At 40.8% G+C, this 27,757-nt stretch overlaps 1 protein-coding gene and 1 long non-coding RNA gene across 2 annotated transcripts; both read right to left on the bottom strand.

Annotated features, from left to right (window-relative positions):
* Positions 1 to 226: 226 nt before the first annotated feature.
* On the bottom strand, positions 227 to 10,406 carry LOC116794320. Its single transcript, XR_004359753.1, has 2 exons — positions 10,227 to 10,406; positions 227 to 1,549 (listed from the first exon to the last, which is right to left on the bottom strand). It is a non-coding gene; the product is annotated as an uncharacterized LOC116794320 (long non-coding RNA).
* A 1,990-nt stretch (positions 10,407 to 12,396) lies between these two features.
* Positions 12,397 to 27,606, bottom strand: LOC116794574 (ran-binding protein 17-like). Its single transcript, XM_032703345.1, has 4 exons — positions 27,539 to 27,606; positions 18,158 to 18,222; positions 17,552 to 17,656; positions 12,397 to 12,564 (listed from the first exon to the last, which is right to left on the bottom strand). Exons 2-4 carry the CDS (start codon positions 18,191 to 18,193, stop codon positions 12,397 to 12,399), a joined length of 309 nt encoding a protein of 102 aa, XP_032559236.1. The 5' UTR covers positions 18,194 to 18,222; positions 27,539 to 27,606.
* Positions 27,607 to 27,757: the final 151 nt, after the last annotated feature.

The raw sequence follows: 27,757 nt of genomic DNA, 5'->3' as shown, positions 1-27,757 counted from the left end.
GGTCTGTCTGTTCCAAAAGACAGTATGCATTATTTTTGTACTGGAAATGTTATGGCACTAAAAGTGTATTACAGCATCATGGAAGAAATTGCCAAGGTTTTGCTATCTTTCTTCAGACAGCAAGCCCCTGTGGGCTGGTTAATAAGGATACATTCACTTACCTAGCCAATTCTCTTTTTCTGTAATCAGCTTGCTTTTATTACATGCACACACTTAAGGATATGAGTTAATCAATGAAAAAATTTGTTTATTTATATAGAAGACTTGTTCTACATTTTCATTAGACTGTTCACCCGTCTCTAACCATTGTCTGTCTGTATGCAAGCACACGAGCAAACAGAGAAATCCTTTCAACATGGCTGAAGCATGCAGATTTTCCATTATCCATTCTGCAAATAAAACGATTCAAGCAATCCTGAATATTTATATAAATGTGTATTAACTTAGTCATCTGATATATGTCTGATGTTTCTGCTTCCAAGTGTGAGCCTTTTTATTGCATATTTGTAGATAGCTGCCAGCCAGACCCTGTATGGGAGGATTTACAACCATGGGGGCAGCATGCCATCTGCTGCTATGAGGGTTGCTACAGCAGGAGAAACACAGCAACCAGACCAGTGCTGCCTTCTGCCTTTCTCTTCTCTGCAGAATGTACACTAACAGCTCAGTTTATTAAAAATGTTTTAAAAACCCACCAAAACTGGGAGCTCAAATGCCTTTACACACAGCTTTTGTTAGGATAGCTGGTAAAATACTGAGCTCTGGACCACAGGATTCTATCCATGCAAATGAGGGGCTGCTGTATCAGGCCTAACAGATCAAGACAAAAAAGAAAGTGTAATTTGACTGCAAACTAAATGATACTAGTAGATAATGTAATCGAACCATAAAAAAAACCAACAAAACAACACTTCAAAAATGCATTTGCAATGAACTCTGGAGTTTGAGACTCAGTTATGCACCATGGGAGCCTTGTAAAACTCCCACTGCCCCAGTCTGGTTCCATACAAGCACATGCCATTAGCAAAGGCAATATATGAAATATGATATATGACCAGTTTGATTCATGTCCACTGACTGGGGTAGGGGGAAAAAACTGAAACAATAAAGCAACACAAAACCATTTTCTTAAGTTCATCCTGCAGGTTTTCCCCAAGTCCTTTCAGCACCAGTTCATTCTTTCTGTTCAAAGTGCTCTTCAATAAATCAAATGGAAACATTAGCCACCATTTTACTCAATAATTAACCATTTAACCCTCCCCACAAAGTGCAATGGCAGAGCCAGGCTTATGGTCATTCCAGCACATTGCTTAGCTGGCAAAGGCTCAACTTGGACATTTTTTGTTACTGATGACGGAGCTTCAGGCGATTGAAGTATAAATAATGCACTTCAGGTCTTTCCCTGCTGATTCATCCACATACAAATGCTTCTTCCAGCTTTCTCTAAGGATGGACATAAAAAGCTTCGGATACAATCTCCTATATCAATCCTGGGGTTTCTCCATACAGTTACAACTCATCAGTCAGAATATAAGGTGAAATAGAAACCCTCAAATTGGATAAGGAAAAAGAATAATAAGAGTATAATTATATAATAAAATATGTAATATAAAAAGGAATAAAACAAAAAACATAATAATATAATAATAAAAAGAAATTACAGATCACAATGACAACTACTGTAGAGCGACACTGCCTTGAATTCCATCAGTAGGAATTTTGCTCATGAAAATACCTGGAGCATGAGTACATTTTCACTGTGTACCTCCTGTTCCTTAGTATTAGAGCAGTCCACCATATTTAAAAATAACAAATCAGGTTTGACAACTGAAAGGAACACATCGCTTTAATGAAAAAGTAATTCAATACAGTGTAAAACTTTATTTTTAATATTAAGTGAGAAAGCATTTAATAAAGTTGAAGTACAGTTCAAACCTGAAGGGGTAAAAGAATTCTGGAGACTGGGACCGTCCACCAGAACGCAAGGAAGGAGTGCTACACAACTAAAAGCAAACCTCAGTCAATGTCAAAATTCTTGCTAAAGATTTGCTTGAGGCTCTAACAGAATTCTTTCTCAAGATCAATTGATCTCATCTTACTGACATTCTCTTTATAACATCTATATTATGACTGTCCCCTACAGTTAAGGTGAATTAACTGCTTCTTCTTCAAAAATGCATCTTACTTTTCCCTCTTCCCTATTTAAAATGCAGAAAAGCCAAGTAATGTGAGAAATACAGTGGAAACCACATAAATGAATAACTGTCAAAAGAACAGAACTATTAAAAGAATAAATCTTGTGTACCCAGCTGTGAAATATAACACAAAATAGCAGAAACGAGTTAAATGTTCGAAATAAAAAATTGAAATGCAAAGTAACCTAAAATTGTTTAATGAACATAGCTGTTAAAATATTAACTCTTTGCATGCCAAAACTCCAAAGCAGTCATGGAAGGAGGCCTGATCAGATGAACATCACATCAAATAGTTCTCTCTCTCCATCCAGCCAAGCTGATCTCAAGAGCTTTTATGTGTAAGATATATTTGCAGGTCGATTTCTGCACAAGACTTTTTTAGTTCAAATGTTGTGCCTTACAGCCAATATTGACCTCTGAGGTGTGCTGAAGCTGGTCTCCCTCATATGTTTTACAGAACTGATCCAAGAACCACAGAATTGCCAGTTCTATTTTTTCATTACTACACGGGGGGTAACTGGCATCTATCAAAGAGATCAGCTGGAAAATTCTTAATGACAGAAAAAAATATCTTCAGGAAGAATTCTCAAATAAAATTGTATTGTCACAGCCAATTTCTTTAGGAACCGATCAGCTATTTTTTGTTTGCCCAAGTTTAAGTTTCTTCTAAGATTCTGTTTTGTTTAGACACTAATTATGCTAATTGACCAGTACTGAACATAAACATCAACATCATCATCATGGCTGGGCTTCGCGAACGAAGATTTGGGAAGGCACTATCCACTTTTGCTACAGGCACGCTGATGGCTTATGAGGCCAATACGTGACAGACATATCCGATTGCAAAAGGCACAGCAGAAAGACTCCTTAGATGGTGTAATCTGCAAGACACGGTTCTTTCTGCGTTGCCTTTTCTCCTCGAGAGTGATCCTGCGTGTGTTCTCGAAGGAGACAGCTGCGTTATAGATGGTGTGTCTCCAGGCCTCCCGATTTGAGGCCAGAGTAGACCAGTTATGGTGATCAATATGGCCAAGGCTGAGATGTTGTTTCAGGGAGTCCTTGTATCTTTTCTTCGGGGCTCCTCTCATGCGGCAGCCAGTGGCAAGTTCACCATAGAGCAGGATCTTAGGGAGGCGGTGGTCCTTCATCCTGGAGACGTGCCCTGCCCATCGCAGCTGCGTTCTCAGTAACATGGCCTCAATACTTGTGACAGCTGCTTGCTCTAGAACAGATGTATTGGTCACAAAATCTGACCAGCGGATGTTAAGGATTGTATGGAGTCAGCGTTGATGGAAGCGTTCTAGGAGACGCAGGTGGTGGCGGTAGATGACCCATGATTCGGAACCATATAAGAGAGTAGACAACACTATGGCTTTGTAAACACCGATCTTGGTACTTTTCTTCAAGTGTTTATTACGCCATACTCTTTTGTGGAGTTTTCCAAAAGCACTATACGCCTTAGCTAACCTGTTGTCTATCTCTCCGAACATCAACATAATGCTTTTCTAATTACTTTGTCACTTGACATTTTCTCAGATGCATATGTTAAACTGTGGTGAATTTGCTAAAGTGTTTTTTTTTTCTTAGACCATCCATTCCATGATGAAAGAAACAGAAATTTGAGAAGCATGGGGCTCAAACTGCAAGCGCAAGATAAGAGCTGTTTGGGTTCCCTGAAAACTGAAACTATTGTACTTAGAAACAAGTTTACATATGCACTATATAATGGATGCACTGTCGGTCTCACTTCTTCCCACTTCTGCCTCTCCTAAAACACCCTCACTTGATACATATCTCCATATTATCAGGACTGATTTCAAAGAATCAATTTCAGTCTATGTCAGCTAAGAAAATTTAATTAATTTTTTTTAAAGGGATATTCTGTTATTTAATTTTCAGTGTTCTTCCACTATCTATTCCTTGAAATTCCCATTCCCTAGCAATTAAAAAATTAATTCCCACCTTTTGTCAATTCTGAAATATATAGTCACTGGACTAGAAGTCAGTAGATACTTCATCTGTAAGTCTGGATATTAAAACCTTTCACTTTTAATAAAAACACAGTGGAAGATTGCTAACACCACAGAGCCCCAGGGTAGATTAGGAAGGCAAGAAACAAAGGAGAAAATGCACAGCTTTTTCTCCAATTCTAAGTTGCACGTCCTTTTTCATGCATTAGATAGTGGATGTAAAGAACAGGATCAAACATGCATGAGGATTAAGAGAGTGTTTGCCACAAGAAATTGGTCATTCGTAACAATACCCAACTCACTGCAGAAAGAGGACTCTGGTATGCACACTCCTAAATCTAGAGCCTTCTTTTTATTCCAAGCTCTAGTCTAGAAATCAGTCTAAATTTTCAACCAGCAGCTCCCCTGCGTTTCTTCACTCACAATAATTAATGCAAAGGAAGTGCTGCAGAAAACAGCAGCCAGAACTCAGAACTTACAAAACTTACACTTGTGTAACACACAAACGAAAACAGGCAGCTGCATGAGCACAGCTAAACACTGCTTATAGTAAGAGATATCTCTGCCTTTACTCCCCTTCCCTTCCTCTGAAACAATTTTGAAATGATAGCCTCAGTGACTCCACTGCTCAGGATGATGAATCAAGAAAGACCAAAGCCAGTGAAATGGTCTCAATCCACAGAGTCAGTACAGCCCTTGAGCAACCACCATCCAAGAACTGGACAAAAATGGAGACATTTAAATTCCAAATATCTGCTGACACTACACATCATTAAAAAAAAATAATCACAATTACAAAAAAGTCCTACTTCCCAACAGGTTAACTCCCCATCTAGGGCATCGTGCCCATCAGTACCAGTGTGTGTTAACTGTCCTCCCAGAAACGTACACACAGAACAGACCAGCCATGCCAGCACTCCTACATTAAACAGAAAGAACAGTTTTATGATGATAAGCCCTGATGCCAGTACAATACACTCCATGAGGTACGAACAGATCTACACGACATCAAACTGCCAAGAGAACGGTCAGCTCTCCCCTTTAACCCATCTAAAATCCACCCAGACAAACCAACTAACAAAAAACTCTGAGCGCAACTGCCATATAAACTAAAACAGTCCATTAACTTAGACATGCTTATAAATAAAACACCAAAGAACTAACTTAAAATACAAACTAAGCAAACTCAGCCTGGATAACAGGCAATTAATCCAGCATCTTCACTTGCCTGCTACAAGTTACTTCAAGGAATGGAACAATTTTACCTACAGTGGGACTGTTACATCTAGTTATCACAGCATTACAAAGTAATGGAGTCTCCCCACAATCTATTTGTTTCTTAGTTCTATTTCAAATAAAGAATTCTTTGTAATTTTAAGATATTATTTAAAGTGATTTGCACATAAAAAAATATTTATGCCATAAATCAGACATATCCTTCAACAAAAGAGTCTTTGAACTACCACAGAGTTTTGAAAGTCTCTGTGGACTACTTCTAAATGGGTTTGAAAGACAGAGCTCATTGATTCCAAGCTATGCTGTCATGCCTTCCAATTTCCAGACTATTCAGCTGTCAGTCTCCACTATAGCACTTACAGGATCCAGTGGCCAAGTCCTTCTCCAGTAAAGTGCAACACAAGGATTGTAATTTCTCTAAAACTAAGGTTCTATAAATAACTCATTGAGTTTGTGTATGTGGTATAGTTTGTACAGACTTTCATATACTGAAATCCCTCTTTATAAATATGGAACTCTTCAGTTTACAAACACTGAACTCAGAGGAATTCTTTTGGCCTCTCTCTGCTGGAAAATAATTGCCATGTTGCAAAACATGGGTTATTTTAATCTCTCTAGCACATTAAGGTAGAATATCTTTAAGTTTGACCTCCTGACCCTACTGAAGCCACGTAGATTTCCTGCTTTAGCTTTTTGAGCTGTGAGTCCAGTAACTAATGGCATCTTCTCTCAGGAAGGATGCAGTATTCTATCCCGAGGTAAGATCAAAACGAAGACCTGAATAGCAAAGTAACCTGTTAAAACTTCAGGATGCTGCTAAAGGTTTCTTCCTCAAATGAAAGGCAATGAGACTACAGCAAAAGTTACCTTTAGACTCCACCTTCATTTGGTAAAATACTCTTTGTAATAAATTAAAAGTGGGTGTCAATTACAACACAGAAAAGACCATTTTTAGAGGTTTCTACTTAAGCTACAAACAAGGCTTCTCAATAAGTGAATTACATAAACTAGATGATGTCTTGCTCTCATTTCTAGGATTTTACAAAGTGATAACAGCTTAACTTACAAGATTGAAGACAATACCCTGACGAATACAGTGTCTTGCAAATTCATTCTTAAGTTTAATATAAAGGACAAACTACAGATAAACCAATGAAATCATATTACGACTGTAAAACAGTATTATATTTTGGATATTTCTACATACATATCAGGACATGCATAGTATCTGCCTAAAGTCTTGAGATTTTATTTCATGTTTCTTTAAATCTCTGATAAACTAGTCTACATGTACATAACGTTAAACTCCACTCAATCTCCCTTATGTTTTGCACTATTGTTTTTTGAAAAACCCAAACCACAGGGTTTTCTTTCCATCCCCTTCAACAGTTCTGAGGGGTTCCAGTATCCTCAGACTATACACTATAAGTAATTCTGCTTTAGTTAGAGGTATATGATCATCTCACTCCATGAGGATCAGCACGGCCAAGTCAGATATGGCAACACACTTTCTGAGCACTTTTTAATTAAGAATGGTGTGAAACAAGGCTGCGTTCTTGCTCCTACCCTATTCACCGTCTTCTTTAGCATGATGCTCCAAAGGGCCACAGCAGACCTCGATGATCAGGATGGCGTCTATATTCGATACCGTACTGATGGAAGTCTATTCAATCTAAGGCGACTGAAGGCCCACACCAAGACCTTAAACCATCTTGTCCGGGAGCTGCTTTATGCTGATGACGCCGCCCTTGTTGCCCACACAGAAGCAGCCCTGCAGCGTTTAACATCCTGCTTTGCAGATGCTGCTGAGCTCTTTGGGCTGGAAGTCAGCTTAAAGAAGACAGAGGTCCTCCATCAACCTGCACCTCAAGAAGTCTTCCATCATCCCCACATCACCATTGGCCAATCAGAGCTCAAATCAGTCCAACAGTTTAATTACCTAGGTAGCCTCATCTCCTCAGATGGTAAGATCGAAGGAGAGATAGACCACAGGTTAGCTAAGGCATATAATGCTTTTGGAAAACTCCACAAAAGAGTATGGCGTAATAAACACTTGAAGAAAAGCACCAAGATCGGTGTTTACAAAGCCATAGTGTTGTCTACTCTCCTATATGGTTCCGAATCATGGGTCATCTACCGCCACCACCTGCGTCTCCTAGAACGCTTCCATCAATGCTGACTCCGTACAATCCTTAACATCCACTGGTCAGATTATGTGACCAATACATCTGTTCTAGAGCAAGCAGCAGTCACAAGCATTGAGGCCATGTTGCTGAGAACACAGCTGCGCTGGGCAGGGCACATCTCCAGGATGAAGGAGACCTCCCGCCTCCCTAAGATCCTGCTCTATGGTGAACTTGCCACTGGCTGCCGCATGAGAGGAGCCCCGAAGAAAAGATACAAGGACTCCCTGAAACAACATCTCAGCCTTGGCCATATTGATCACCATAACTGGTCTACTCTGGCCTCAAATCGGGAGGCCTGGAGACACACCATCTATAATGCAGCTGTCTCCTTCGAGAACACACGCAGGATCACTCTCGAGGAGAAAAGGCAACGCAGAAAGAACCGTGTCTTGCAGATTACACCATCTAAGGAGTCTTTCTGCTGTGCCTTTTGCAATCGGATATGTCTGTCACGTATTGGCCTCATAAGCCATCAGCGTGCCTGTAGCAAATGTGGATAGTGCCTTCCCAAATCTTCGTTCGCGAAGCCTAGCCATGAATAGCACAGTGTGTTCTATACATAAAAAAGATGCAGAGACAAATATACACAACGTGTGGAATAACACGCAGATGATTCCAGCAAAAGTACAGAAAGCATTCCGGTTTGTTTTAAATCTCAGTCTTTTTTTTAAATACCACACAAAACTGTAATACAGACTGAGATCTGTAACAGCCAACACTGTGACAGGGAACAAGCACTGACTTTTGAGAGAAAACAAGATAAATGAGGAAGACTACTAAATATCTCTCATATTGTTCCTTTGTCATTCCTAACAACCTGGAGGGGCAGTATCAGCTCTCCAAAAACCAACCTATTTTATTTCCCAGTTTTGAGACCTGTGCTTCTTGACAAAAAGGACACTTTCAAGGAAAAACACACCACACATTGCACCACAAACAGCTATTCATTTAGGACACTAGGAGATTGCACCATCATTAGCAAAACACTAAGGAGCTGAAGTGTCTCAGAGAACAGACATTGCTCAAATGAATTTAGCATTAACGGCTACTAATGGCCATTTGAAGAGGGTATCACAAAGCAGCTGTGAAGTGGTGCCAGCTGGTTCAGAGAGCACAGCACAGCCAATCCTGTGGCCAACAGTCTTTTTTAAAATAAAATCCTGCTTTCCTTCTTACAAACTGCAGGAGTTCATTTTTAAGCAGTTATTTTTGTGATGGTAACCCTCTTCTCTGAGTACAATACCAAGTAACTGGTACAACTTCTTTCCCTCTATCGCACCTTCACTATTTAAAATTTTCAGTGCAATTGCTTTTGCAATTTCCGAGGCAGATATCTTTTGTTTTAGGAAATGATTATTGCTGTAATAACCTGCAATTATCTTTTGTAACAGCAAAAATCGCAAAGAAATCAGTCATTACCATAGATCACAAGTGATCACTAAGTAGTGCTGTTGTTTTAGTAAACCATGACCACATCACTATTGATACAGAGAGCAAGGTAGTATAATAAAACGAGATCTTAATATTACATTGTCTTACTTTGTAACATTAAAAGCCGTTAAACATGTAAATTTAACTATGTATATCTCGGGGATATAACAGTAGTTGTTCAATATGAAAACAAATGTTTAGTTTGTAGAAAAGCAACAGTATCTAAACCACACTGAATATTTACTAACAGGTAACAGCAATCCTCAGAGCACTGACACTGACAGACTCCGGCTGCTGGGTTCCCTTGGGCCTCCCACGACTGGGGGGTGCAGTGTCAATCCAGACTGCAACCATCCCATGACACCAGGTCATCAATCACAGTTCTCCCAAAGAGAAGTCTATAGGTGCATGGAAGAAAGTGGAACTAATAAAAAGGTACGTAGGACGTCTTTTATAAACTAATGATGAAATGGCTGCTACATAGAAGAAAATCAGCATATTCAAACTCTAAAAAAGAATAGCAAAATAAATCACAAACATTTAAAAGCATGTAAAGAAACAGCTGTATATTATGCACTAACCTGTTTCACCTTTTCAAAACAATACACTTTATCCATGTTAAAATGCAACAGACACAAGATAACTATATTAGGAAAGAGCCAGTAGTTATAAAGACAATGTAAATGAGAGGGGATGAAAATAAGTATATGAAAAACATATGAAAATATATATTTTTACCACTTACATTACAATAAATAATTTCAGTTTCTTGAAAACTAGGTAATACATCTTAACAGAGAAATATAAAATAAATTAAGGTTTTTAATGTTGCACTTATTTTTATTGACAGATAAGTGCAAAAGGAATAAAACTAACATTTTAATTCAAAAACTGTTCATCATCTTCCAGCTGGTTCCCTTGAGGGCACCTGAGGCATGAAATTGTCGATTTTCAGCAATTAAAAAGCTTTTACAGCTCTCATGCCTATATTCTAAAGATGTAACAACATGTTAAAACAAACACATCAATGCCAATGTACCCTGTTTAATACAAAGACAACAAGCGAAAATGTGGTATGAGGTGATTTAGATCATTAATGCCTGTTTGAGAAAAGGCCTAGTTATATCTGCCATAAAATCACAACTCTTTTTCATATGCAAGTATATAGTTACTGACACATAAAACAGTCTAAAAACTAAATTAAATACCTTCTTGAACTGTGATTTCTAATGGATTCCTACTAGGAGAGTGCAATGGTTTTTGGTAGTTATGTGCATTTCAGTCAAACAACTGTTAAAGAAGCGTACAGGTCTTTTGGTATTCACGCCTGCTAACTGTGCAAAGTTGCTCCTGCTTTTGGAAAAACTTGCTGTATCATCCAGTGGATCTGCTAAGCCACCTCTAGAATAGAGAGAACAAGTAACCATGTAGCCACTATTGCTTAAAGGCTGTTTTCCCACCCAGATCTTGTCCCACTGTCACTGAACTGCTGAACTCACTGCAGCTGGTGAATACAAGAGACACAGATCTCAGTCTATTTACATACGTACTCATACACATCCAACAAACACATTACAGTATTCTACTTAAGCCTTCCTCTTAACATATTTTAAAGAGAAAAGAGGAGATGAGGTTGGCATTATGAATTCAGAAATGTAAAACCTGAATAACCAAGGTCCACTGTGCCTGAACAGCCTATTAATAAAGAGCATCTTTCTCAGAGGATGATGGGAGGAAATAAGGGACTATTTAGTAGAAACAGATTTTGCATATTTATCAATTTAAGACCATGATACCAAAAGGCAACAAGCAAGCTTTAGTAAAATTTCATGCAACTGCTTTATAAGCCTTCTATTCTGCTGTAAACCAGCTAAGTGCCTATGGAATGCCTGTAATTATGAAACCAATAGCTCTTGCCATAAAATGCATTGATACTCCTTACACAAATCACAAAAGGAAAGGTTTATTCATCAGAAGGTTATGTTTTGCTGCACAGACAACAAACAATCTACAGACAAAAAGTGAAAACCAACAGGAATAACATCCAAGCTTTGAAAGATACACAGCAGCTGAAAATCATAATGTTCCAGATGGGCTGAAACAGACTTCTTCTCAGGTATTTACAAATACTTGAAATAAAAGATCTCCTTCGAGTTTGTAGAGAAGCATCCTCTTGTAGACCATTTGTAGAAAAATCACTAGTTCCTTACTCACCCTTACTCAAAAGGGAGAATAGCTCTTCAAACCCCCTAAAAAAGGGCAAAAGTGACTTTCCTTTCATTGTTCCAACCTACCTCTTTCTCTGTGTAAAGAACCTGATGGATGGCTCCAGGATGGAGGGTGACGTTATCAACTACCCTGGTTTTTAAGAAACATGGTTACTCCGGAAAACAGGATTTGTTTGCGAATGTATCAATCTCCTTGGAGCAAATGAAAGAAGTCTTATGAAATTAGCTCCCGGACAACCCATGCTTCTCAGGAATGGCCTGGACATTTGATAATAAAGTCTACATTTGATATTGCTGTCTACAGAAATGCCACAACTAAGGATCTCCATCATGTAAGAGAGTAAGACAACACAAGAGTGGAATACAAATCACTTGGAGACAGGGAGGGATACATGGAAACAGCACTACCAAGACTGTCTTAAGAATGATACAGACTGGTAGAAGAGAAGGTCAGTACTTTCCTCATCTTTTCCCTGTTAGCTTTCTACACAGGTTAGAAAGTTTACTCCTCCACAATGTAACACGGACATCAAGAAGAATCTTTCATCAGTACCAAAGAAAGAAAGTGAATTTTCAGTGCTGATGGTGACGCTGATGAAGGCAATAGCACATTTCATTGGAGCTGATCAAGCCAGACCGTTTGACCCAGAAGCTTAGCATTACTGAGTCCTACTCAGAAGAAAAAAGCCGAGACATGAAATTTCAACCCTGAGATTCCATTACAGGAAAGCTGAACAGAGAAAATAACCTAAAGATGCCAAAAGAAGTGTAGCTGGTTGAGAGAAGGCCCAGGAAAACTGGCAGCACCCGCAATGAGCTGCTTGTCCTTCCCTGTCCTAGCCCTGGATCACTGGAAGCTCCCCTAGGTACTAGTGATTCCTGTTCCTGAGATGATAGAAATGTTCATGATTTTGAACCATTAGAAAGTCAGCAAAGGCCCATGAAATGAAAAAAAGCTAGAATTTACATTTGATTTTGGCCTAAATTTAATAAGTAAAAGGAATAAAATGTTATCAGCCCATTAAGACAATCTAAAGAAATCACCATGATAATCAGAACCAGCATACTCAGATTATACCAAAACATAATATGCCAATAAATCAGAAAATTAAACACTTCATATTACAGCCTGAAAGTTGCAATTACAAGTTTACCTTACAACTTGAGGAACACATTCCAGTCTAGAAGTAATGTAAGCTTTTGCTATCTGGGGTGCATACGTTTCTAAGAGGTGGGGTTCTGCTGTTTTCACAAAGGGTACAGACCCACCATCCTTTGCTACGGAGTAACAAACACTGTTTGGAGCAAACTCCCAGTGCTATAAGAAAACAAAACATATTTCTGTTAAAGCACCCCAGTGTGACATTTCAATTGAGAAACATGATACTTTTATCTTCAGTAGTCTTATTCATCCAGGTAGCTTCTGAGGGCCCCAGTCACAAATGAGACCTAACCTGAACAACAGCAATTGCAGAGGAGAGAGATTGTGTGAGAGTAACAGCTCTGCAGACACCAAGGTCAGCGGGGAAGGAGGGGCAGGAGGTGCTCCAGGCCCCAGAGCAGAGGTTCCCCTGCAGCCCCTGGTGCAGCCCCTGGTGGGGCAGCTGTGCCCCTGAGCCCATGGAGGCCACGGGGGTGCAGAGACCCCCCTGCAGCCCGGGGAGGAGCCCACGCTGGAGCAGGGGATGCCAGAAGGAGGCCGTGACCCCGTGGGAAGCCCACGCTGCAGCAGGACCTGTGGCCCTGTGGAGAGAGGAGCCCATGCTGGAGCTGGCTCCTGGCAGGCTGGCAGGACTGGTGGTGAGAGGAACCCAGGCTGGAGTAGATTTGCTGGTGGGACTTGTGGCCCTGTGAGGGGACCCACAATGGAGCAGCCTGTTCCTGAAGGACTACAGCCCATGGGAAGGATTCACATCGGAGAAGTTCATGGAGAACTGTCTCCCGTGGGAGGGACCCCACACTGGAGCAGGGAAGAGTGTGAGAAGTCCTATCCCTGAGGGGGAAGGAGTGGCAGAGACAAGGTGTGATGAACAGAGCACAGACCCAATTCCCTGTCCCTCTGCACTGTTGGGGCTGAGGAGAGAAACTGGGAGTTAAGTTGCACATAGGAAGAAGGGAGGAGTGGGAGGGAGGTATTTTAAGATTTGGGTTTATTTCTTGTGACCCTATTTTGATTTGATTGGTAATAAATTGAATTAATTTCCCCCAAGTCAGGTCCATTTTCCTTATGACAGTAACTAGTGAGTGATCTTTCCCTGCCCTTATCTCGACCCACAAGCCTTTTGGGGTATTTTCTCTCTCCTGTGCAGCTGAGGAGGGCAGTGACTGAGTGGTTTTGGTGGGCACCTGGTGTCCAAACAGGGTCAACCCACCACAGACACACTTATAGTAGAAGCACTGTAGAAGCTCAGGAACTTAAACCTCTACAGCCCAAGAATTAAGATACCTTCATTAACAAGCTCACGTACTAGAGCAAACAAGCACAGTGAAAAAAAGAAATCACAGTTTTCTCATCAAGAAGAAGAGAAGAGAAAACAAACATACTACAAATACTGTACCTCTTCCAGGTGCTCATATGCCAGGAATAAGGATAGTGTTCAGCGTCTAAATAAAATAATTTGATTTACTGGGAATATCTGTTATAGAATACATTTATTCTGTCAAAATAACAACAGGAAAAGTGAGAGAGAAACAGCAGAAAAGGTTTACCAGTAACTCACCAGCAACAAACTCTAGTCCACATTAGAAGCTATTTTGTAATCGCAAGTATCAGGACAAAAGAAGTTGCACAGACCTCAGACTACAAACAGTAACAATCCTTTCTTACTTATTTTCCAGCTTGTTGGAGTCTGCACAGTGCATAGCTCATCTGCAGATTCATCAGCTGAATTTCCAAGGAAATCAAAATCACGACAGTTTAGTATAAGCTTCAAAAGTTGCAATGCTAGGCTTTCCCGCTGTTGGTTCTGAAGGGTTAAAGGTTTTGCCTAGAGCTAAGGAGAAAAGAAATCTTGCCACCTGCACAGAATATGCTTTAAAAATACTTATGAAAAGGAAAATGTTTGGATATAAAGCTGCAAAATGCAGAGCAAGAGAACACATACTGAGAGAAAAATAAATCCTTCAACAATAAATGACAGAGTATTTCCTTAAAGGCAAGGGGAAAATCATTATTATCACCTCGGAGACATCTTCCATGTCAAGCTAAAGCTCACAAACTTATAAATAATTTTTAAAAGCCTGGTGAAATAATCCCTTTGCATAAAATACACCTAGATAAAACTCAGCATGTCACCGATACTGTTTGGTAAAACAGTGCTAACTTTCACTGCAAAAACTAAACTGCAAGGTTTCACTGTGTTCAGTTACTCCAGAGCAGCGTGAAGTCTATGTCCTGTACATCACACCGGTAAAAAGTACCTCAACAATTGGTTATTTTTCAGTGTGATGCCCAGGCTGCTAAACAGCATGAGTTTCAGAGTCTGCATACTCACACTGCTCCTTGGAAGTCTACGAAAACCTGGCTTTAAAAAACAATGAACTGAGCAGTCTGTAATCTGCAATATAGCTCTGTAGAGCTGTAGAGCTGTCAGGGGCTCTACTGCTTTATTCTGGTGTCAAAATGAAAAGGGACTTGGCAAGCAAAGCAACCTGTCCAGAAGCATAAACTCTAAATCCTGTAAGTAAGAACATTTTATCGATCCACTTCTGTAACAACAGTAATTTAAATAACATTTATCTTGAAAGAAATTACTACCTCAAGATTACAATATAAAGACACTGAAAACATGAATCATTAGTCACTGACACAGTTTGCAAACATTAGAGGGAAAATTGACATAATATCGTCTAGAAAAGAAACAAAGTAAATGCAAATTCAACAACTTTATCTAGTTCATCTGCTCCTTATTTAGATTCAAAGTCACATCTCAAGTTTATTAACAACAACTTTTTTAATTCAGATGACAGAAATTCATATCAACTGTGCCTCATTAACCTGATAACAACTGTTACATCACGTTAGAATTGACACTAAATTATAAATTCAGCTTTGAAATTTCAATTTCTGCTTGTCTTGTATAGGAACCACCTATTCTGCCAGCAGTCCTCTCTAACCTCTAAACTCTTGGAATTATTTTAGTGATTTCACCTTTGTAGTTGAGTGTATTTTTCAGTGTAATGCACACACTGAAATATTTCTAAAACCAGCTTCCTATACTAAAGTGGGCATTAGAAAGACAGCAATTATAATTTCTTTATATTTCTGTTTGGAAATCCCTGTGATGTCACTCAGACAAACTTTTCAATGCATGAGAGACTCAAGTACCTGCAGACCAGATGAACTTGAAGAAAGTTGAAAAGTGGCTACAGGTTCCCATACACCCATTTAATGCTTTAATGCGTAATGGGATTTACTTTATCTAAAAAGAATGCTCCAAAAGTATCCAATTCTTCTTTTAAATTACATATGATTTCTCCATTAACATGCAATTCCAACACTGATTTAAAACATCCTGCACAGAGTAGCAGAGCGGTCCCTCTCGAGAGATGAGGGCTCACACATTATTATTTCTGGAACAATTAATTCTGTACCAAAAAAATATACTGCCTGTCCCCTGAGCACTGGTAGCTGACCACATGTCCCTTAAACTTACTGTAAATGTGAGGTAAAACATGTTACTTAGACCAAAAACATACTGCAAAACAAGTTAAAGCTAACACAGTTTATCTCATTTTTCACAGTAGTACCACAATCACATATCTCAACTTTGAGAATTACACCTTGGGCCAAAAAGAAATTGCTGCCACTATCTACTGACCCACTGCGATGGCTCCTGTGTTTAAATTCTAGCCTAAACAGCTGTGTCCAAATTTCAACACCTAATTATTTGGTTTTCAGAAAAACTGAGTAAACAAGCACTCCTAAGTAATTCAAAGAATAGAAATCATAGAATCATAGAATCAGCCTGGTTGGAAAGGACCTGCCAGATCATCAAGTCCAACCCTCGATCCACTACCACTGCAGTCACTAGAGCATGGCACTCAATGCCACATCCAGTTTCATCTTAAAACCTCCAGGGATGGAGAATCCATCACTTCCCTGGGCAGCCCACTCCAATGCCTGAATGTCCTCTCTGTAAAGAATTTCTTCCAAATATCCAACTTAAACCTTCCCTGGCACAGCCGAAGACCGAGTGCTCTTGTCTTACTCCCAGGATAGCTGCCTGGGAGAAGGGACCAACCCCCACCTGGCTACAACCTCCTGGCAGGGAGCTGTAGAGAGTGAGGAGGTCTCCCCTGAGCCTCCTCTTCTCCAGGCTGAACACCTCTAGCTCCCTCAGCCTCTCCTCACAGCACTTGTGCTCCAGTCCCTTCCCCAGCCTCGTTGCTCCCGTCCATGTCCTTCCTGAACTCAGGGGCCCAGAGCTGGACACAGCACTCCAGGGGTGGCCTGAGTACAGGGCAAGAATCACTTCCCTGCTCCTGCTGCCACACTCTTCCTGAGCTAGGCCAGGATCCATTGGCCTTCTTGGCCACCTGGGCACACTCTGGCTTCTGTTCAGCTTCCTGTCAATCCAAACTCTCACATCCTTTTCTGCCTGGTTGCTCTCCAGCCACTCTGTCCCCAACCTGTAGCGCTGCAGGGAGTTGTTGTGGCCAAAGTGCAGGACCCGGCACTTGGCCTGGTTGAACCTCATCCCCTTGGAATCAGCCCAGCTTGTCCACGTTCCTCTGGAGACCCCTCCTGCCTTCCAGCTGATCAACACTCCCCCCCAGCTTGGTGTCATCTGCAAATTTGCTAATGGTGGACTCAACCTCCTCATCTAAAATTATCAATGAAGATATTAAACAGGATTGGGCCCAACACTGATCCCTGGGGGACACGATCAGTGACCGGAGGAGGGAACTAGTGAAGGAGAAAAACATCTTGGCCTGATTTGACTGCGCTGCCTAACCACAAGAATTTGTCTTTCCTTTTGGTTGCTTCCAGTTCAGTGAATTAATTCTTTTAGCAAATACTGAGATGGTAGGACCCAGCAAAACATAAAAAGAAGACAAGCCCAGAATTTAGATAGTTCAACCTTTACGGCAAGATATAAAAAGAGAGAGACGGCACAGAGAGATTGAGAGACAACAAGAGAGGCAGGGAAGGAAGAAGATAGAAATTTTTGTCTTTGAATCCTTTTTGGTCTCTTGAGCTTAATTGGGTGTCATGTAATCCAAGCACAGAGTTCATCAAACCAGAAAATATTAAGGGACAATAATAACATTAACAATTTAGATTCAATTATAAAAGGCCTCACCTCCTTCAGAAGAGAGCACACAAGCATCAGTATGTCCTTCAGGGAGGTGTCATGGAATGAGGCAGCTATTTTACAATGTTTTGCTGAAGGTCTTGAATAATCAACCTGAGAAAAGTAAGGACAGAATAAACAATGCTCCCTTCCTTGCTCGAACTAGATGAAGAGGATATCTGGCAGATTAATTATTTGACAATAGAAATTAAAATGATGGTCCAGCACTAAATGCAGGTCTCATCAGGTTTCTGACACATCTCCTTTTTTCCCTTCAAGTTTGTTCCTCTTTCTGGATGGACAGGTTTGAGGCACTTCCTCGGGGTAAGATGTAAGCAAAGAAAGTCATTAGCAGAAATACAACTGAAAAAGTTGATTGTTCACTTCACTTGGTTTTACTAGTTCTGGTGACTGTGATGAGGGAAACGTATCTGGTACTGGTAGAGTCTCTGTACTAAGAATTTCTTGTGCCTCTGTGTATTTTGGTGGGGGAGGAAGGTGTTTTAATCCCTTGATGTCTAAGAAATGTTTCTCAAACCATTTTTATGAAGGGTTGAAACATCCACGGCTTTACCAGCATCACTTGCAGCAGGAAAAAAACAAACCAATGCTTACTAGATTAATTTCCTGAATCAGTTCTGAGAGGAGCATTACTCCTATTGTACTACGTCCACAGTGCCCTACAGGAAAAAAAAGACAGGATTACTCAAATATCAGCACTTGTAGTTACTATTTTCCAGCATTACTACAATCAGATTGTACTTAATATTTGTCAACATTTCTAGAATCAAGAGGAGTTGTTAGGCTGAGATATCCTAAGCTGTTTAGAAGGCTTTCATGCCAAATTTCATCAGCATTAACGGAACTAGACCTTCAAGCTTCCTAATTATCTCTGAAAAAAACCCTCATCATAAATTTTAAGAATTGTCTGATAACAAAACCCCATCTGAAAACAGACTCGAAGTAACTGCAGTCACTACTACACACTTCTCAAAGTTCAGTATTCTAGTCCTTGTAAGGCAAGCTGCATGAAATTCAAACCATTAGAAAAAATTAAGCCACGAATGGATGAAAAAGATCACAGAGTACTCTCAGAAAAAACAAAGTTTTGCAATGCTACCTGTCAACAAATTAATTCTCTTCCCTCTACAGTAGTTTACAATGCATTGGTTGGAAGTGTCTAAAAAGTGAGGGAGGAGGTGTTCAGTATTTCCATTTGAGTGTACGATCTGATCATCAGGAATTAAGATCTTTGGAATGTTTTGAAATTCAGATACAATGCAGAATTGTGAAAATAATTAATAAAATCTGTCTTCACTGAGTTACCACAAAGCATTGATAGAAAAATTAAATCTACTTTGTTAAATATAACTAAAATCAACTGCAATGAGGCCTTGCCATTGAGCCAGGGGAAGATCTCCATGTGTACTTTCATAGCTGCAGTTTGCAGCCTCAGCTCCCCCGTGTCCAAAATGTCAAGTCATCCTTGTCAAAATTTTCCTGCTATTTGTCACAATTACACTCATTTTTACAACTCTGAAGATCACCCGAAGTTCAACTAATGAAAAGTCTGACTACTTACCAAGGGGTCTAACTTTTCACTGCCATCTGTTTTGCATCATCACTTGCACAAAAGCAAACCAGAAGAGACAGCTGAGGGGAGCTCTCAGTCAAAAGTAACATTGCTGCCCTATCTGCCTTCAGTAAGATTAAACATCCTATACTGTAATTTGAACACAACTTTCCTTTACATTTCAAATTCTTAAAATAGTCCATAGGAATGTTCCTTAGATCATGCAAACATGTAAAAATAGAAAATGCAACCTCCCCATTATCACATGTGAAAAGCTGTGTGATTAATTACAAAGGAGCTGGGAAAAGAACTGCTAATCCCTTTCTCAATAATAAATCACATTCAAATTCACACTGGAGGAACCTCAATTCAGAATGCTAATGCATATGTATTTGAAACTACCAAAGGCTAATTATTGACATATCTAATATTGTTTAAGGATTATTTCTTCAATTTTTGTATAAAATTTAATTCACTAGATCTATGACTTAATTTTCTTTTCCACAGAAATTCTTAATCTAACTAAAGAAATCTCTTAAGAAGCTAAATTTTGTATTTAAATCTCTGTTTTTAATGAGCTGCACACTGAAGAGTCACACTGCAATCATTTTAATAATAAATGCAAATTGCAATTATAGTGCATTCATAAAAATAACTGCAAAATGGTAGAAAAGTATACTTGAGTTTGTTTTTAATAAACAGATTATTGCAACTTATCTTTTACTAGGCATTCCCAAAGTAACTCAAAAAGTACATTAACTCAAACAGTATTATAAACAAAGTAAGACTGAAAAGCAAAGACGAAACTCATTAGCAAGAAACAAAACCTGTTAACTTCGTATTTTCTTGCTGTATTACCAGGATCACCCCCACATACACAAATAACGGATGATCCTGGAAGGAAATTGCCAAATAGCTTAAATTTTCCCATTACTTTTGTCAACAGAAGTACTGGGCTTAATGTTTACAAAGACATGTATCAGAAATGTAACTCCACAGCAGCTGAAAAAAATGAAGGCATTAAACAGAATGGCTTGACAACAGGAGCTGCTATTTTACAACAACACTACAAAAGAGTGTTTTGGAAAAAGAAAACCAACAAAAACCCATGACAGCACCATGAATACCGTGAGGCATCAAACTCCCCCACCTCACACAAGCGGCAAAGCCACCCTGGTTCTTCACTGCAGGGCGATCTTCTGCTTTAAGCAATGCTCTTTATTTGTGCTTTTGCCACCCAAGTATCAAACTAAGTGACATAACATGCCAATAACTATAAATGAAGAGGTCCAAACAAAACCAAAAAAAAATGGCAGAAGTAAAAAATTGTTTCCTACCTGCAAAATTTTTTTCACATCAGCAATAATGTCTCTGAAGATAGGCTGATCTTTCGATACATCAAACCATCCTAATTTTGTAATTTTAGCAATGACTTGAATAAGAGTTTGGATGACAAAAGGAGCCAGTTTGGGTTGAAAAGATACATAGCTCAGAATGTAATTTCTTGTAACAAAGCATTTTAAAATCAGCAACACAAGTCTTCTGTAAAGAAAATGAGCTAAATAATTCTAATAGAAACTTAAGCTGTGGATTTAAAAAAAAAAAGAATTCTTATAGTTAGCACAATAACTGTAAGTTCTGTTAAATCATTAAATCCAGCTGAATGTTTAGTAGCACAAAGTACATTACATACATGAGCATTACTCTAGGACACATGACAACAGTTTTTTAATTCAGAGAACTGAATTACTAGCAGGTAAAACACTAATTATTCATTACAATCCCATACACTGGGTATTATTTCACTACATAACAGCAGCTCTCACAGCCAACTCAAAATAAACACAAGTTTTCACAGATAAGAGTCCCTACTGAATGTTCTCAATTCAACATCAAACATCCCATGGAATGGGAAATACACACTGCAGTTGTGGAAACTCTGTTCTAACTAAAAGGAATTTAAGCTGTTTCAAAAGTTGTTGAAATGTATAACATTCAAGTTGATTAAAGTTAATTTTTACCTAAAAGAACACTAAAAACTTTTATCAGAAGCAGCAGGTTCTCAGCCCTGTATTTCAGGGTACTGCTGTCCACAGAACTGACACAACAGTGCAGATTTTCTAAAAATCCAAACTGAATCATAAGCTTCTCATGCAAAGCCTTTTCACTATTAAAGACCTAACACATACTTCCTCATTCTTTTCGGGTATAGCAATGGCTTTAACATAGATCCTAAAAAGTAAGGAAAACTATGTAGGTTCTTATTCCTGCAAGTCTGAAGCTGCCCTGGCACGACTTTTACAAACATTAAGAGCTGAACATCAGCAACGTGACGTGACTGACTAGCGAGTGTAGCAGAAATATCTGCAACTTTTATCCTTTACAAACATGAGCTGAATCTCTTTAGCATCTTATGGGATAAATACAAAGTCTACTTTGAAAAAATGAGCTTTTTTTTTAAATATGAAGTAATCTGAGCAAACATTGTGGCAATGGATTTGCCATATGTAGAATGGAAGAAGTCCTGTCAGAGATGGACTAGTGAAGAAAAAGAAGAAAACCGCTCAAATGTTATAGAAACAGAAGTTTTTAATGTGGTTTAAACAGGTTTCAAAATGGCTTTTGCTTTTTTGCAAAGTCATTGCTCCCTTTTCCCGACAGCCCCTGTGAGGGACTTGTCTCCCATACAGGAATGTCCTGGGAAGGTGTCCTGAGGTGTTTCTCATTGGTCCTTGTTAACCCCTTCCTATTGGCTGTTGACTCTTTACCTGATTGTTTTTTTCTGTGTGCCCCTGAACTTGTCATTGGTTCCCTTTTGACCCTCCTAAAAGCCTTATAAACCCCTACCCCACAATAAACTTCCTCTTTCGTCCATTGTCGAGGACCAGGAATCGGAATGGGAACGGTTCCGGAGATGGAGGAATGTGTGCAGCGATTGAATGGACTTTACACGTTGTGTGTTTCCCCCGAATTTGTGTCTTCCGGGCATGCCCCGGCCTGCTCACCCCCCCCCCCTGCACCTCTGTCCTCTCTGCTGACTGGCTGGAGAAGCTGCGGCAGGACACAGCCCCCATTCGCCCTCTCCTCCCCTGGTCCCTCCTGCGCTTTTCCCCCCCCCTGTTTTGCCCACGGCTCAATCCCGGTTTGTCCCCCGACCTGTCTGTCTCCTGCTCCACCCTATGTTCTGGCCCTTTCCCTTTGGATAAAAACCCCATGTGCACGCTGGATTAAAGATTCTACCTGCACCCCACCTTTGTGTCTGGGATCCGTGCCATGTCGCGGACCTATTCCCCTCCCCCGTTCGGACCGCGGCAGTCCATCCCTCCCTGGTGGTCTGTGAGCTCCTTACGGGGTTATCAGGCCACGTGGCAGGGGCAGGGGGAAGAGCATTCACCTTCCAGGTAATGGGCTGGCTCCCAGGGCCTGAAGGTCTCCCCCTCCCACTAATCTGTCGTAAAACATATTTATTTTAATTTTGAAAATACAAAATGTTATTTGTGAGTTAATTGCAGAGAAACGATGGAAGATCTCACAATCACCTTTACGTTCACTCTCACACAATGATCACCTTAGAAAACTAGGCTTGGTAAATTGTGAGTACAACTGAAGGAACAACCAGACTGTGCTTAACGGAGTTTCAGCTCCAACTCATATAATGACATTTTAACAACAAACATTACTCATGAATGTCAATTCTGTGTTCAACAGGCAGTGGGGAGCCCTGCTGACAAGGTTAGACAGGCACGTTACTGCTAGAATCTGCACATAGGATATCCACAAAAACACATCAGAAGGTATTATTCAAAAATGAGTGAAATAAAGGCAGGGAAAATACATCAAAACCTGATAAATAATGAATAAATCATTTTGTTAAGTGTACCAAAACTTTATCAAAGGTGTATTTTAGTACTATCTTTGTTTCATTGTAACTAAACATAAATTACAAAACAGTGATAAAAAAGCTGAGACCTGCAACTTTCACCCCTTTTGATGGGATGATATTTGTTTCATAGCTAGAAACGAGAACAAAACGAGAACCACCAGATTATACCATGCTGTGTCCCAACACTGCTCTACAGATGACACAATCCCTGATTATAACCCCTCTGAAAGTACTGAAAGCTGAGATCCTTCCTCCTTTTGTGCCTGACATCTCTGGTGCAGGTTATAGTCACTTCCACAAAGACCATTTAGATAAAAATCATTTAGATAAAAAAAGAGAAAAGCATTTTGCCTTAATTGTCCTGACCTAGTAGTGGCCCATGACTGAGAAATCTACGTGAGCTTCCACGAGCATAATCACCTTCATGGATAACACACCTCCCAGACATTCACCATGCCTCGTTCCCACAGCAGCCAGCGTTGGCTGAGACATTCAGGGCTATCAATAAATTCTGACAGGACCTTCTCAGCTTGCGTTTGCTGGGCTGGATCAGTTCCTCCAGACAGGTGGCTACAGAGTACTTCTACTTCTGCCAGACTCTCTTAAGGGAACAACACGACTGAAACTTCCACAAAGACTTTTCAGCCACATAAGATTTCTTTGTTTATAATTTTAGATACCATAGCAGAAATATGAACTGTTACCTATGCTCAGCTTTCCACTTGTTTCACAATTCAATTATAAAAAATTAGGATGTCTTCTGTGACAAGAAGGCAAAATAACTGAAATTAAACTGCCATTTCTTCTCTTAGCTATCAAAGTATTTTTTACTATGGTTCAATCCATCTGTTTTTCTGAGCCTTCAGATGGGAAGCCCAAAGGGAGATGAAAAGATGGAGAATTGTCAAGTTTGAGCTATGCTACCTGGAAAACTTCTGGCAAATTTTAAAACCAGTAAAACTCACCAAATTACCACATCTAGAAAAAATTAGCTTTGTATGCATCTATTCATGCAAATATCAGTGAAAGATGGGACAATTTAGAAGCTGTAGTAGCAAGACTAGAGCTAAATCTCCTCTCCGCTTAGAAGCTGAAAAAGTTCTCTTTGGTAGAGAAGGGGTGTGTGTGAAACCTCTCCCTCCTATGTGAGCAGTATGATTTATATCTACTAGTCACTGTCTCACAAGAGAGATGAACCCTTTGAGCATCTTTAGGAACCATTACACAAAGAGAAGTTTTAGCATCCATCAGGTTCCCAAAGCCCACGTAACTCTCCTAAAGTGGCCATGTCATTAGAAGGTACCTGGCAAGTACTTCATGATTTGAGTGTGGTCTAGAAAGAAAAGAGAACACATAGTGTTTCACCAATCTCATTTAAAAGTTTGAACCAAAATCCTGTTCACCAGCCCTTCCAAACATATGTTTTGCACTTTAAATAAAAGACTGGATTTCAGCACAATCTATCTCACATATACTGTAGTTCAAATGTCTTTTAAAATTCCAAGACAGTGTCTTTGGCAACCAAAATACATTTGGTTTTGTCAATCAAATGTAATTTCCTTGAGACACTAAAAAAAGATCATCGTCTTTTCCTCATTTTTGTTGTGCACAGGTAGTCCCTGGATTTCATCTGCACCTTCTGCATTTCAGTAATGATGGTATTTTAGGAGTCCCTGATTTTCAATCAAAAAGTAGCCGTGTACTTGTTCCTTTGGAGAAGTTTTAAGAAACAGGATATTTGCTCCTAGAGTGAACAGATTGAGTACCTCAAATGCTGAGTTCAACAGAGACCTCTTTTGCTTTTGTTTTCCCCTCTCCTACACTGAGAGAGTGTAAAGGAAAAATAAGGAACAGGTAACAATCTCAGCAATGCAATTTTAAATGAGGCAAGATCCATACCAATTAAAGCTCATTAAGGCTCATAAAATGCAAGCATATACGTTAGGGAAAATACAACACAAACCCCACACAACTGGGACAAAACTTGCAAATAAGGACATCTAGCAAAGACGAGTACATAACTACAGACATAACTACAATGCATCGTTCCGTAATGGAACAAGCCCAATACAAACTAAGAAGCACGAAACAAACTATCATGTCATAGTCAGCAAAAGTTAAAGACCCTCTTATATTTGATTAGAAATATGACTTTCAAGTCTGGACAAATTTGGCAACAAGTTTGAGAAAGTACAGAATAAAACTTTCAGCCCAATCACCAAGGTCTAAATCACCTCTACGATAACTGACATTAAAATAGCAAATTATTTAAAAGTTGGCTAAACAACCATTTATACACAAAGAATTGACAGTGGATTCACTGTGCACTTTAATGCATAGTGTTAATATGTTCAGGTTACACCAAAATGTAGAAATTTAGGCTAAGGATCACTTCTTGTTGACAAGTTAGAATTATGAAGGACAGCTAAAAAAAGTAAGGCCTGAACAAAAATTAGATAATGATATGCAAAGAACAGCTGGTTTATTGGATATTGAGACTGATGACATGCAGCTCTTTGAAATACTTTATTTGGACATGTTTGTTTTTAGGAGAATGTTATGACAAAGGTTCTTATTGACAGGCTGGAGGCATGGCCACAAAGTGCTCAGAATTCTCAGACTGTCAATGAAGTTGTTAGATGTTCTCTAGGTTACATTTTAAGTGTGGCACTGAGGAAATGTGCTGCTTTTCCTTGATTCTGATAGCAAAACCAAAAAATACGACTTGAAATCAGCAAATACAACCATCTTGTGTGTGATGGCAACTCAGCTGAGCAACAGAGGTATTATCTAACTTTATTAAGAAAAAAATAATCGGAGAAAACAATGAGAAGTCAAAAACAAGCTCTCTCTAGATTAGATAGGTATTTTCTCTAAGGAAACACAAGACTGCCACAATACCTTCCTTAATATGAGATAGAAATGCCTTCAGATACCTCACTTACTCAAACTCTGATCAAGAGCTGAAAGGTGATTCCTGAGAAAACAACTGTGTCAGTGGAGACAATCCAGCTATCAGATGCTGGCTGCTTTAAGTGAGATGGGAGTAGAAACAGACTTGAATAAGAAATGGCATTTTTGATCACAAAGAACTGGAACTTTTTCCAAGAAACAGATTCACATCCTAATAAAAAACGTTAGATACTATGATTCAACCCCCCCACCCCCGCTTGTCACGTTTTCATAACACTCATGAATATGCTGAATAAAGTTCTCTGGATACTTCTAGTCCTACCTCTCCAGCTCCCCGACATCCCTGGCAACTCTCCTGTGAAAGAACCAAGGGCCAGAAATGCTGGGGGCCTGGCCCCATAGAAACCCCCAGGTAGCCCAGGAGCCAAGCAAACTGGCAGGAAACCAAGTAGGCTCCTAATCGAAGTTTTGCTGACACTAACAAATTCCCTCAGATGTTTTGATTTTAATCAGAATTTGCTGACTGAAAACACTCTATGAAGAAAGTTCCACCAGGTTTTTGCAAGAGCACCATGAGGCACGTAACTAAATTGCCAGTTGGAAAGGAAAGGAAAGAGGAAAGGGGAAAGGGGAAAGGGGAAAGGGGAAAGGGGAAAGGGGAAAGGGGAAAGGGGAAAGGGGAAAGGGGAAAGGGGAAAGGGGAAAGGGGAAAGGGGAAAGGGGAAAGGGGAAAGGGGAAAGGGGAAAGGGGAAAGGGGAAAGGGGAAAGGGGAAAGGGGAAAGGAAAGGAAAGGAAAGGAAAGGAAAGGAAAGGAAAGGAAAGGAAAGGAAAGGAAAGGAAAGGAAAGGAAAGGAAAGGAAAGGAAAGGAAAGGAAAGGAAAGGAGGATATTTTAGTGGTCCTTTTATGTGCCGTGTCTGGTACCCAAGTATTTAAATAAATGCCTAAAATGGCCTCTCTAACAGTGTCAGAGCCTGCTGCCACCAGTGCAGTGAAGCCGTGAGAGATGACGGCACACGCCTGACACCGCGGTGTCTCCCGAGGCCCTTTCCCGCCTCCCCTTTCCTTCCTCCCTTGTTTGAGGGCAGTTTCAGTGGCTGATGTTCGTCTTGGACAAGTCCCGGAGCTCGGCTGCCTCTGTTTTTCAGCGAAGTGGCGGAGGAGCCCAGCGCCGCCTTCAGAGCGCGGTGGCACCGGGGAGCAGGTGCGGCTGTTTCAGCGCTGTGGAGCCGCCGCAACCCGAGAGCGGCTCCCGGGGAGCGCACGGCGGGGCGATGGCAGCACGAACCCGGCCCGCCGGTACCGGCTCCGTGCGGCGTGTCCCGCTGCCGACAGCCCAGCCGGGACCGCCGCGGCTCCGCGGGCAGGGCGGCTCTGGGCACCTGTCGCCCCGCTGCCAGGTCGGCGCTCCGCATCCTACGGCCCCTGCTCCGCTCGGCCACCGGGCCGCACCCGCCCCGCGCCACCTGAGGGCTCCACCGCGTACCTCAGAAGCCCTCTCCAGCCCCGAGCTCCCGGCTCGCCCCCCAGGGCAACCCCACGGCGGCCCCGGCCCCGCACAGCCCGGCGCGCTCCAACGACCAGGCGAGGTCCCGCCGGCCCCACCGCTCCGCCGGGGCGCACCGACCTGGACACGCAGCGCCATCTTCCCGAGCGACGCCGGGAACAGGCGGCGGGCCCAGCGGGGACAGGAGCAGCGCCAAGGTTGTGCGGGGCTGTGCGGGGCGGGGAGCGGGGCGGGGCAGGAGCAGAGCCGGGGCCGGTCGCGTGTGCGGGGAGCGGGGCGGGCAAGGGCGGGGGCCGGGCCGGGACCGCCTCACGCGGGCGCGCCATTTTGTCTGTGCAG

The sequence above is a fragment of the Chiroxiphia lanceolata genome, chromosome 15 (assembly GCF_009829145.1).
Source record: "Chiroxiphia lanceolata isolate bChiLan1 chromosome 15, bChiLan1.pri, whole genome shotgun sequence".
Classification (NCBI taxonomy): domain Eukaryota; kingdom Metazoa; phylum Chordata; class Aves; order Passeriformes; family Pipridae; genus Chiroxiphia; species Chiroxiphia lanceolata.
The sequence above is the reverse complement of the archived record's forward strand: the minus strand, read 5'-3'. Positions and strand labels throughout refer to the sequence as shown.

Excerpts from the sequence above, each read along its gene's own strand:
- LOC116794574 (XM_032703345.1), bottom strand. The coding sequence starts at position 18,193 with ATGCTCCTCTCAGAACTGATTCAGGAAATTAATCTA. Across the intron at positions 17,657-18,157 it reads TGATTCAGGAAATTAATCTA|GTTGATTATTCAAGACCTTC; the intron begins GTAAGCATTGGT and ends TACTTTTCTCAG. Across the intron at positions 12,565-17,551 it reads TGTGCTCTCTTCTGAAGGAG|CACTGGGAGTTTGCTCCAAA; the intron begins GTGAGGCCTTTT and ends GTTTTCTTATAG.